Source organism: Myotis myotis, unplaced genomic scaffold, assembly GCF_014108235.1.
Source record: "Myotis myotis isolate mMyoMyo1 unplaced genomic scaffold, mMyoMyo1.p scaffold_m19_p_8, whole genome shotgun sequence".
Lineage (NCBI taxonomy): Eukaryota > Metazoa > Chordata > Mammalia > Chiroptera > Vespertilionidae > Myotis > Myotis myotis.
Window position 1 is genome coordinate 48,228,321 of NW_023416390.1, and position 12,991 is coordinate 48,241,311.

General features: G+C 41.4%; 1 protein-coding gene across 15 annotated transcripts in view; it reads left to right on the forward strand.

Annotated features, from left to right (window-relative positions):
• Positions 1-12,991, forward strand: part of ABCB11 (ATP binding cassette subfamily B member 11) — a 91,944-nt gene that overhangs the window by 34,008 nt on the left and 44,945 nt on the right. For all 15 annotated transcript variants that reach the window (XM_036320392.1, XM_036320395.1, XM_036320393.1 and 12 more), the window contains 4 exons: positions 3,257-3,370; positions 7,447-7,557; positions 9,744-9,869; positions 11,580-11,783. In XM_036320392.1, the coding sequence (XP_036176285.1) occupies positions 3,257-3,370; positions 7,447-7,557; positions 9,744-9,869; positions 11,580-11,783 (555 nt within the window). The remainder of the gene's footprint in view (positions 1-3,256; positions 3,371-7,446; positions 7,558-9,743; positions 9,870-11,579; positions 11,784-12,991) is intronic.

A 12,991-nucleotide genomic window follows, 5' to 3' on the forward strand; every position in this document is an offset into this window, starting at 1 on the left:
TTACAAAGTGCTCCCCCGATATTTCCATTGCTCACCTGGTACCACATATAGTCATGAAAATATTATTGACTATATTCCCTATATTAGTCATCATTATAAACCTGCCTTTTACTTCTAACCTCTTCCTGCAAGCCTCCTCTTACACCTTAAGAAAGTTTTCTTTGGGAAAGTGGGAGACATCCTTTAACAGAATAAGCTTTGATTGTTCTCTCTCTCTCTCTCTCTCTCTCTCTCTCTCTCTCTCTCTCTCTCTTTCCTCCCTCCACCCCTTCTCTCTCTGTCCTCTCTTCTCTTTTACTCATGCTTGAGCAGCAAACTATGAAGACTGAGTATGCATGAGTTGAGTTTTTTTAATCCACTAAACTAATTAACAATTAGGTTAATCTAATGCATTTTGTGATGCACAAAATCATAATTGGCTGCATAGTAATTGGGCATAAATAGTAAGGAGTTCACATAAATGATTGTAATTAGTATCACTTGTACCCAGACAAAAATCATACTCTGTGATATATTAGGGGAAAAAAAATGTAAGGGAACTGAATGGTGAAGAAGACTGCTCTTTCATTCCCCTCTTAAGTTTCAGGACTCAATAATAAAAAATAATAGCAGTCATAGAGAATAACATTATTAATTATATACATGGTGTGAAGCACTGAGTGAGGTATTTAATAAAATTATCATAGGTAATATAATTTTATTCAGCAATTGATGTTATTATACTACCACTTAAAAATGAAATAGAGCCATGAGGTTGGGAAATACGTGCCCAGTGGTATGAAGTCGGATTTGAACTCAGGTTTTGGGGGCCTGACCCGTTAACCACAGTGTTGCTGACTCTGGATCTGTCTTCCAAGTGGTCACAGATCCCCCTCTCTCCAGCACAGCACACGCACAGGTAGATTGTTTCCCAGTGGTCTTTCCAGCCCTCCCTTTCCCCACATTAGTCCATAGGGCTAAACGCCACTAAAGAGTGACATTTGGAATGAGCAATGAGGGCCTATTGGGATGTGTACCAGCTATTGCGAGGTATTAGTTGAATGCCCCTGTCCTGTCTCACTCACTGTTCTCCTAAGAACCCCGAGAGAGACCTTTATTTGAGGTAATGTTTGCAAAGCCTAGCTGAGTGAGGATTTAAGCCCAAACCTCAGTTTAGTACCCTAGTGAGTCAGTCTAGAATCTAGATCAGGGGTTAGCAAACTATGGCCTGCAAGCTAACGTCAGCCTGCTGCCTGTTTTTGTAAATGAAATTCTATCGGATCACAGCCACAGCCATTTGTTTACTATTGTCTATGGCTGTTTTTGCATTAGATAGCAGAGCTGAGTAATTGCTGAGCGCATGTGGCCCGAAAAGCCTAAACTAGTACCATCTGGCTGTTTGGAGACAATGTTTATCGACCCCTGAGCTAGTACACATGGAAGGGTTCCTTTGCTCAGATAGGAAGTCTTTGGAATATAGTGATCTTAACCCAAGCTACACCACAATTACTGTTCTGTTTGTTCACCTTTCCACTTGCTAACTGGGAAATCATGCTTTTTTCTTCATCATCAGTACTATTATTTATATGGCTGAACTGGATTAATCACTTTTCGTGCATTATCTCATTTAATGCTCATAACAATCACATGAGGGATATACTCTCATTATTTCTGTGCTATAGATAAAGAAATTGGGGCTTGAAAGATTAAGCAATCTGCCTAAGGGAGGACCTACCTGCCATATTTAAGGAGAAGGAATAAGAAGAACAGATGAAGAGATAATGTTTACCCCCCTACATAGAGTGGGGAATTCAGGGAGACGTCAAGAGGGGGCTGGCCCACATAATCCTGATGTGTGGAATGGAGAGGTGACTGAAGAGGGAGGGAGGTGGCTGGGAGCCTTTGAGAAGCCTCATGGTCAGAATCCAGCTCATGGAAATCACCACAGACCAGGATCATCTGAAAATGATTACCTGAAAAAGACTACATTCATGCAAAAGTCAATATTTAGCTCAGCAAATAACTGTAGTCCCTTATAGACGGTGACCACTGAGATATCCTCCATTTGAGTTGTGACGGGCAATCAATCTTTGGTTGGAAGGGTGGAGAGAAGGAGTCTTGTGCTCCTCCTGGAGGCCAGTGTGAGGAATTTTCTCTTCCTTTATAAACTGATAAAAACAGAGTGCTGTTGGGTCATGATCATGTCGCCTTTACCTAACCTAGTGAGATGGTTGAGTTGGTGAATCAATGACAGCTTCCCCAGCTTTGCACAAGAACCTGGACACTCCACCTGCATGCAACCTCCTGCAGATGAACCTGGGAGGTAGACAGAATGTCAGTCATGAATGGGGTTAGATACTGCTCTACCACTTAATATATATTGTGACATATGTGAAGTTAGATAACCTCTGTTAAGGATTAAATGAAGTAATACAGGATAAAGCACATAGAAACATGACATTATTATTATTATTACTAGAGGCCTGGTGCAAGAAATTCATGCATGGGGGATCTCTCAGCCCTGCCTGCATCGTCTCCCATCCAGGACCCCTCAAGTGATGTCCGACTGCCGGTTTAGGTCCGATCCTGCAGATTGGACCTAAACCGGCAGTTGGACATCCCTCTCACAATCTGGGACTGCTGGCTCCTAACCGCTCACCTGCCTGCCTGATGCCCCTAACTGCTCCCCTGCCTGCCTGATCACCCCTAACCTCTCTGCCTGCCTGCCTGATCACTCCTAACCGCCTCTGCCTCCTGGCTTGGTTGCCCCTAACAATTCTCCCCTGCCAGCCTGATTGCCCCTAACTGCCCTCCCCTGACAGCCTGGTCTCTCCTAACTGCTTCTGTCTTGGCCCCTGCCACCGTGGCTTTGTCCAGAAGGATGTCCAGATGGATGTCTGGAAGATGTCTGGTCTAATTAGCATATTACCCTTTTATTAGTATAGATTATTATTATTACTATTATTATTATTATTGCTAGTAGTATTATTATTGCAGTAGTTATCCTAATAGCTAGTATACTAGTAATAGGAATATAGCAGTAGTAGTAGTAGCAGATCTATATTGTGTGCACCAAGTTCTAGGACAATCAAGCTAATCATATTGTCTTTATTATTTCAGGGACCCCTTAACCAGAAAAACCATTATAAGGCTATTTATATAATGAATCAAATTATCATATCACTATTCTAACCTACTTTGTGTTGATTGAAATCTCTGCGTTCACATGGATAGCCCCAAAACACGTGAACACCATGTTTATCTCTTCTCACTTCAGATTTTCCTCAGTGTCATAGTGGGAGCTTTAAATCTTGGCAATGCATCTTCTTGTTTGGAAGCCTTTGCAACTGGACGTGCAGCAGCCACCAGCATTTTTGAAACAATAGACCAGGTATGTAAAGGCCAAAAGTAAAGGCTATTCATAGGTTGGGGGTGGGAAGAGGAATGAACTCCTAAGAAATTTACCCTCAGTGTTAAAAACTATCCGGAACTATCAGAATGCCCTTAATTCAGCAATATTCAATAAGTGCTGTCTTGAGCCTGACCCTGTTCTGAATTGGGAGTGCAAGTGAAACAAAACCAATAAGGCCCCTGCTTTCATATCAAAACTGGGAAATAGGCAATAAAGAAGTAAGCACATTTATGGGGCTGGCATAGCTCAAGTGGTTGAGCATCGACTTATGAACCAGGAGAACACTGTTTAATTCCCAGTCAGGGCACATGCCGGGGTTGCAGGCTTGATCCCCAGTGTAGGGTGTGCAGGAGGCAGCTGATCAATGATTCTCTCTCATAATTGATGTTTCTATCTTTCTACCTCTCTCTTCCTCTCTGAAATCAATAAAAAATATTTTTTCAAAAGTAATAAGCACATTTAAAGAGAAGATAATATTAAATAGTACACTGAAGGAATTTAAATAGATCAATGTGATAGCAATTGGGGGTGGGAAGGAGTGTTTAAATTGAGTGACGATGATGGCATTATCTCTGAGGAGGTAGTATATGAGCTGAAAATCAAAGAAAGAGTTGGCCCTACAAGGGAGACTGGGGGGCGGTGAATTGGAGGTAAGAACAGGGAGGGTATTCATGGAAGAAAGGTCTTCAGTTTGGAAAATAGCTTGGTGAATGCAAGAAGCTAAAACAAGGCCAGTGTGATGAAACTGAGTGAACAAGCGACAGAGGCTAGGGATGGGAAGGGGCCAGATCATGTAAGACTTTAAAGCCCAGTTCATATGATTGGATTACCTTGTAAATGTGACAGAAAGTCTGTACCAGCTAGAAAAGGACCCTGATAGTGTGGCTAGAATTTTTCTGGTTAATCTATTAAATCATTGGAGGTCAAGGTAGAAAGTCAAAATCCAAGAACAGAAGGGAAAAATGGCAACATATTCTTTCCCTCTGAAAACAATGCCCTGGGCTAAGAGTCAGAAGCCCCGTAAATCCAAAGTGCTTTGTGGGTTCCCTAAACCATGGCTACTTAGGAGGCATCTCACCTTCCCGAGAAAATTTCTCATCACTGTATCTGTTTTGTACTTTGGGGCTTTGTGTATTGGGATATAAAGAGATTATTGAAAACCACATAGGCCCGTTGAATGATCCAAATTCTCATTCCTGGGTTGTTATTTGCTCAAGTAAGATGATGAGTCTAAAAAGCCCCTTAAACTGTGTCAAAAAATTAAAGCATTTAAAAATTATTTTATAATCTTTATTGGAGATCTGAGAAGAAAGTAGGTTACACTATAGCCCCAAATAGAGATATGGTAATGAATTTCTCTCACTAGTGTGGAAGAGTAAGAAGCTGACCTGGGGATGTCCTGGTAGCAGGAGATGACCCTTGTCTGATGAACTGGAATGGTTAAGTTCTAGATTAGGCTCACTACTAACAACAGCAGAGGTGAAATTCAGCAAATCAACTGAAAGTTGGTAGTGTTTGAAGACACCCTCTGAGGACATTCAGTTACTCAAATCTTAGACCCCAGAGTGGTTGACTAGTTGTGTGGCCTTAGGCAAGATACTTAACCTCTGAGATGTCTCAATTTCCTCAAGTGAAAAAAATGTCTTGTTAGGTTATAACGACATTTACTTAAATTAAAAAAAGCACACTAAAACACCTAGTACATTGTCTTCCATGGTATCTTAATAATATAATTATACATAGTAATCTTAATATGTAGATCAGTACTATATATTATATTAGTATGTTGTTAAATAATAATGTCATAGTGCCAATAAATAATAATTAAATAAACTAATGTGATATATATAATTTTTATTAATTGGCATAATATGTTATATAAATTAAAATTAATTATATATTAGTTATTTATATTATACTAGAGGCCCAGTGCACAAAAATTTGTGCACTCGGGGGGGGAGAGGGGGTCCCTCAGCCTGGCCTGTACCCTCTCGCAGTCTGGGACCCCTCGGGAGATAAAGACCTGCTGGCTTAGGCCTGCTCCCAGGTGGCAGAGGGCAGGCCCAATCCCTAGGTGCAGCCCCTGGTCGGGCTCAGAGCAGGGCCGATTGGGGAGTTGGGGCGCCACCCTGTCATGCACAGAGCAGGGCAGATTGGGAGGTTGTGATGCCACCCTCAGTCACGCTCAGGGTAGGGCCAATTGGGGGGTTGGGGCACCGTCCCCTGTCACACTCAAGGCAGGGTCGATGGGGAGGTTGCGGTGCCACACCCTGTCACACACAGATCAGGGCCAATCAGGGGGTTGGGGCGCTGCCCCCGTCACACACAGAGCAGGGCCCATCAGGGGGTTGGGGCGCCGCCACTCTCACACTCAGGGCAGGGCCCATGGGGAGGTTATGGCTCTACCCCATCACACACAGAGCAGGGCCCGTGGGGGGGGGGGTTGGGGAGCTCCCCCCTATCAGGCACAGAGCAGGGCTGCTCAGGGGGTTGGGGCCCCACCCCCTGTCACACACAGAGCCACAGGGCGATCAGGGGATTGGGGAGCTCCCCTGTATCAGACACAGAGCAAGGCTGATCAGGAGGTTGGGGCGCCTTCCCCTGTCACGAACAGAGCAGGGCCGATAGGGAGGTTGTGGCCCCACCCCCTGTCACACACAGAGCCGCAGGGTGATCAGGGGGTTTGGGCGCTGCCCCCTGTCACGCTGATCCCGGTGCCGGGAGGCCTCGTGGCTCCGCTGATCCCGGTGCTGGGAGGCATATTACCCTTTTACTATATAGGATAGAGGACTGGTGCACCTGTGGGGGCCGGCTGGTTTGCCCTGAAGGGTGTCCTGGATCAGGGGGGGGGGGGTCCCCACTGGGATGCCTGGCCAGCCTGGATGAGGGGCTGAGGGCTGATTGCAGCTGGTCACACACCCTTCAGGGTGGGGGTCCCCACTGGGGTGCCTGGCCAGCCTGGGTGAGGGGATGATGACTGATTGCAGCTGGTCACACACCCTTCAGGGTGGGGGTCCCCACTGGGGTGCCTGGCCAGCCTGGGTGAGGGGATGATGGCTGTTTGCAGCTGGTCACACACCCTTCAGGGTGGTGGTCCCCACTGGGGTGCCTGGCCAGCCTGGGTGAGGGGATGATGGCTGTTTGCAGCTGGTCACCCAACCTTCAGGGTGGGGGTCCCCACTGGGGTGCCTGGCCAGCCTGGGTGAGGGGATGATGGCTGTTTGCAGCTGGTCACACACCCTTCAGGGTGGGGGTCTCCACTGGGGTGCCTGGCCAGTCTGGGTGAGGGGCTGAGGGCTGTTTTCAGGCTGGTGGGTGACGGAAGCTCCCAACCACTCCTTTTTTTCTTTTTCTTTTTTTATTCTGGGCCAGCTTTAGCTCTGGCTCCAGCTCTGAGGCTTCTGCTGCTGAAAGAAGGTATCTGGTTTGTTTCCATCCTATAATTGAAATACTGTATAACTCCAGCTCTAAGATCCCAGCCTCGCTGAAAGCAGGTTTCTGGGGTTTTTTTTAGCTTCTATAATTGTTACAATGTTTCTTAAACTGCAGGCTCAGAGGCCAGCAAAGCAGGTGGGGTAACGTTGGTTTCCTCCGTCACTGAAGCAAGCAAGCCTCATGTTAGTTTCAAGCTGCCTGGCTGCTGGCCGCCATCTTAGCTGGCAGTTAATTTGCATATCTCGCTGATTAGCCAATGGGAAGGGTAGCGGTCGTACGCCAATTACCATGTTTCTCTTTTATTAGATAGGATGTTAACAAATATAATATCAGATAAAATGTATATGTATATTAATATGTAACATAATACATATAACATATTATATGCTAATATATTATATAGTAACATAGCATAATACCATTAATATATCATAATATAATATCTCTATAAATGCTAATTATTCTTAAAAATAATTATTTAATGTGGAAGAAACCTATCTTTAACAAATCGCTGCAATGTTTTACCTGGTTGTTATTTTCTTTTATGAGTAAATTCAAACCGAGATGGACAGTAAATGCATCTAATACATGTTGCTATATCCCTTTACATTCTCTTCCAGAAACCTGTTATTGACTGCATGTCAGAAGATGGTTACAAGTTGGATCGAATTAACGGTGAAATTCAATTCCACAATGTGACCTTCCACTATCCTTCCAGACCAGAAGTGAAGGTAAGTACTAATCTTTCCTTCAGGAACAACAGCATTTTATTCTTTTTTAAAAAAAAATATATTTTATTGATTTTTTACAGAGCGGAAGGGAGAGGGATAGAGAGTTAGAAACATTGATGAGCGAGAAACATCGATCAGCTGCCTCCTGCACGCCCCCTACTGGGGATGTGCCCGCAGCCAAGGTACATGCCCTTGACCAGAATTGAACCTGGGACCCTGAGTCCACAGGCCGACGCTCTATCCACTGAGCCAAACTGGTTAGGGCCAGCATTTTATTCTTGATGATTCATTTCCAGAGCCATGAATTGCTTGTTTTCCTGAGGCATGATTCAGTTTCCAGAGACATGGAACAGAAGCATGTTTCTCTAGAAGTGTCCTTGGGTGTTGTGTGATTTCTCAGGCACCAAACCACATTCCTTCATAATGACAGTACTGTGCAAATCCCTTTGGTAGGAACACAGTCTGGCAGCACTTTCCGGTTAAGTCACCTTTATGAGTCTGTTGAAATGAGTGTGCCAGGCCCTGTCATTGTAACCATGAGTTCAATAAAATGCAAGGCAATCAGACCAATTAAGAAGTACAACTATGTCAAACCACCTCCTTAGAGAGTACAGAAGGTAGAACACTCAGAGTAGGAAGGATATGAAGTAACAAAGGAAAGCAGCTCTCTTTGCAGTTTTTTACTTGCTATAATTTCACCAGGGCCAATATATCAGTCCTTGGTGCAAAGGTAATCTTGTGATATGCTCATAAGTCACCCATGGTGAAGAAAATTTAGTTTTCCTGTATCTACTGAACAAGTATATTTAAAGGCAATTTACTCTACAGGAAAATTAGGATCTACTCCTGCTGAATGAATTGGCTTTGAAATGAGACTTGTTCCTCATTTTTAACAGAGTACCTCTAGCTACCCTTTCTTAATAATATTTCTGTTATCCCCACAGAACTAAATTCCATGAAACTTAATTTGATAATGCATACCTATAATGCAGATAAACACACACACACGCATATACACTTTCATTATATGTACATATAAAGTATAAGTACATATATTAAGGTTATGTTTATGAAGTAAATTTTTTATTAATGTTATATATTACATATATATGTAAACATTAACTGTCATAAAAAATATAAAAGTACTTGTGAAATATAAACCTCAAGGTGGTGTTCATTCAATAATGATCTTTGAAGGGATGGCTCAATACTTCCTTTATAATATTTGTTCAGAACCAGCTCATAATAGCTGTTCAACAAATACCAGTTGAATTGAAACACAGTTATTTCATTTGTTTTATCTGCTATTTCCAATACCAAGAGTTTGTTTTAATAAAATCTTCTTACTTAGACCTGTAAATATTCTTCATTCATATCACAAGGGTGTATTTAGCCTTGCTGGGTGCCATGATGTACTGAGACTATAGTGATATTAAAAAAAAAAAAAAAGAAGAGCATACTCAATGCCTGCCTGCCCTAGGGGAAGATTACAGTCCAGTAAGTAAAAGTTTGTAAGCCTGACCCTATAGTGTGGAATGAAAGACTTGTGAGATTTTGACACATAGAGCACCCCAAACCACCTCACATAATAAGTACAAAAATCACCACTGAATTGGTGAAAATATCCAACACATGGTTATAAGGTAGCTTTTTTTTCTTCCCTTTCTAGGCTTACCAGCATTCAATCTCTACTTTGAACAGAGTTTTGTATCTAGCAAATAAACCACAAACATCTGTTAGATACAGTTATTCATTCAAATAACATGTTCACACACAATACAAGTGTGTGACAGCTTAAACTTTGAAAACTGGCTTATTAACATGTGGTTAATAAATTTGTATTATTTTTCTAACTTAATGGCTTTCTTCCCTTAACTAATTGGGACCGTCTTCTTGAGGTATCCTAGTATGTCAGGATGTTTTAAATGAGATTCCAGAACATCTAAAAGCGGATGTGGTTGATTTACTTTAACCTCAAGTGTTACCACACATCATTTTATTTGTTGGCCTGGCTTTCAGCTAAATAGTAAGTAATGTGCTGAATGCTAAAGCTTCATCCTAGGCACTGCTTACTAATGTGCTGCTTATTCATGGATGCAGGGTACAGTTCAACAAACACAATATCCTCACAAAGCATCCTAACTTGCAGCCTAGCTGCTGACATTGTTCTTTTCTCTCCTCTGCAGATTTTAAATAACCTCAGCATGGTCATCAAACCAGGGGAAATGACGGCTGTGGTAGGATCCAGCGGAGCTGGGAAGAGCACAGCCCTGCAACTCATCCAGCGATTCTACGACCCCAGTGCAGGCATGGTGTGTGTCTTCCAGAAACTTCTCACTCCAGGGGATGGGCAAGTGCAAATGGTGATAACTTAATCAACCCCAAAGGCTTAGCATACACTGAGACCATCCTGACACATGTGGGGTTGACTTAATGATTTTGACTGCTGTGGCTGCACTAATTCCTTGCATGACCACGTTCACTGAACAACCAGTCCATTCTCTGAGTGATGGAACTGGCTGTGCAGATACATTCCAAGTGGCTGCCTCCTCAGTGAACTAAAGTTTTCATTTATTTCTTTGTATAATAGCAAAATTATTATTGTTCTCCTGAAGCTCTTCAAATGCTAAGTATAGGAAAGCTTCCATGGCCAGAATTAACAGAGAACAATTATTTATTACAGCTTTGAGAAGTTAGGTTTTAAAAATATATATATAATTTCACAAACTACTTAATTTTTTTCTTGTGTTTATTTGAATATAAACATAAACTGAAAGTAAGAAAATAAATATTAATAATTTCCATTTATCACATATTATAATTAAAATACTTTATAAAAATGCTTACTTATTTTCACAATGATCATCAAAGGTAAATATCATTTTACAGATGAGGAAGAAGAGTCAGAGAGATTGAGAGTTGCCCCCGTTTTGAACACAGGTCTGTTAAGTGCCAAAGGCTTTTCACTCTCTAAATCATTCTTACCAAGATAGAATTGTTTGAGTACATATTAAATACTTGAATGCAATGAATTCTCTATAGTGCATGTACTGTTACACTAACATGGCAAACAAACCAGAATTTTCCTATGTCATAAGACATCATTCTCTGATTGGATATTCTTGGCCTCATACCAGCATAACTATACTCTAAATATATTAAAATCATGGTTTCTTTATGTAACATTTTTATATTTTGCTAATAGTAATTTTAATTTTCTCATTCCACTCGCAGTTTCAATTGCTGTTGAATAGCAAAGTACTATTTTGGTGAATCTGGCCAGAAAGAAAACTTTACTATAAAGAATATATACAAGATAAGAATCATTGCTTATTTTTAATGCATCTAATGAAGTCCATTTTAGGTCACAAGTCAAAACATAGTGCCTGGCCACAGTGGCTCAGTGGTTGAGCATTGACCTATGAACCAGGAGGTCACAGTTCAAGTCCCAGTCAGGGCACATGCTGAAGTTGGGGGCTTGGTCCCCAGAGTGGGGCGTGCAGGAGTTAGCTAACCAATGATTCTCTCACCATTGATGTTTCTATCTCTCTCTCCCTCTCCCTTCCTCTCAGAAAACAATAAAAATATATTTTAAAAAAGCATAGTAAAAATAGTCAAAGTATGGTGAATAACTGACTGTATTCTTTTTGTTGTTGTTAATCTTCACCTGAGGATATTTTCCATTGATTTTTTTTTTTTTTTTTTTGAGATAGTGGAAGGGAGAGAGACACATGTGACTGTACTACTTATCGAGGAAGTAAAATCCTTTCCCAATTACATTAAATAAAGAGACTTTTACAACATTTATGTTTCTACAATAAATTGTCCTATAGCTATATTTGATTTCAATTATACTAATATATTGTCATTCTTATATAAACAACCATATTATAAGAGGAATTGTTTCTATTACCATCTTGTTGGTCTCTATTTTTTCTCCCCATGGGTTAAGTACAACATAGTATTATGATTCAGACCCTGAAGGGTTCTGAGAGATGTGATGTTGTGCTCATGTTCTCTAGGTGACTTTGGATGGCCATGACATTCGCTCTCTTAACATTCAGTGGCTTAGAGCTCAGATTGGAATTGTGGAGCAAGAGCCTGTTCTGTTCTCCACCACCATTGCAGAGAATATTCGCTATGGCAGAGAGGGGGCCACGATGGAAGATATAGTCCGAGCTGCCAAGGAAGCCAATGCCTATAACTTCATCATGGAGCTGCCACAGGTACCCCGAGCCTCTCATTCAGAGGGAAACTCATGAATTGTAAAAGGAAAAAAGTTCTATGAGGTGTATTTCTTTGCATTTGAATCCTAAATCATTAAATTCTTAATGTCATGTTTTTGTGTCATGCTGGAAAAGTACCATGAGTTTTCCCCTTTGTTTGAAACCATGTTGTTAATCTACTGAAAGTCTACCAAGCTGGGGAATGTTCTTTTAAATGCTCTTTTGACATTGATACAATTTCCTTATTCTATCTATTAAGCATTTGTCAAAGCAGATGATAAATTTGTTATGTGGCAATAACTTGCACGATGCTCTTTTGATGTCTCCCATTGTCGTTTAATTTTCTTATACTTAGGTGGCTAATATGTGTCCTCAGCACTGTATCTAACACATTCCAAAATTCCTCCTTTATCTTCATTTTCAGCAACAATGACAACAAAACCAATTCCATATTATTATATGAATTTTGCTTGAGGCTAATGGTTAGCTAAGTCAAAGAAGCATTGTTATTCGTTAAAACATATATAGTGCTTCCTACAAACCAGGCATTGTTCTAAGCATTTTAATTTATTAATTCATTTAGCCCTCTGAGAGGTCAAATAACTTGCTCAAGGCAGGAGAGACAAGGTTCACACTCAAGTGGTCTGGCTCCAGAGTCAGTACTCTAGAACAATTTCTAGTCCACCTTCTAAATTTCCTGTATAAATAGGATTACAGCCATGAGTATACTAGTAATATAGCCTAGTGATTAAAGAGCATAAAACTCTGGCATCACACTTCCTCCATACAGGCCCCAGCTTCTCCACTTGCAAGCTTTATAAACTTGGAGAAGTTACCTTACCCCCTTGCACCCCAGCATTTCCTTATCTATCAATTGAGGGGAATAGTAGCACCTACCTCATGGGACATCTGTGAGGACTAAATGAGATGATATGTGTGAAGTGAAGCTCTGTGCTTTCTTTATACATGGTAGGTGCTCAACTCACATTGGCTGATGATATGCAAGACGAGAGTCTGACCTGCTGTGAGGTTCCAATATAATGCTAGACATGCAAGATACTTGCCAACTGTCTGCTCTCGATGGTGACGGTTATAAAGGTGGCTTGGTATTTCACAATATAAAGACAGCTTTAGCATTGTGTTTTTCTGTGTTGTTTAGCTAGAGAAAAGAAATGAGATCTGATAAGTGCTCTAATCCTCTAAAATGG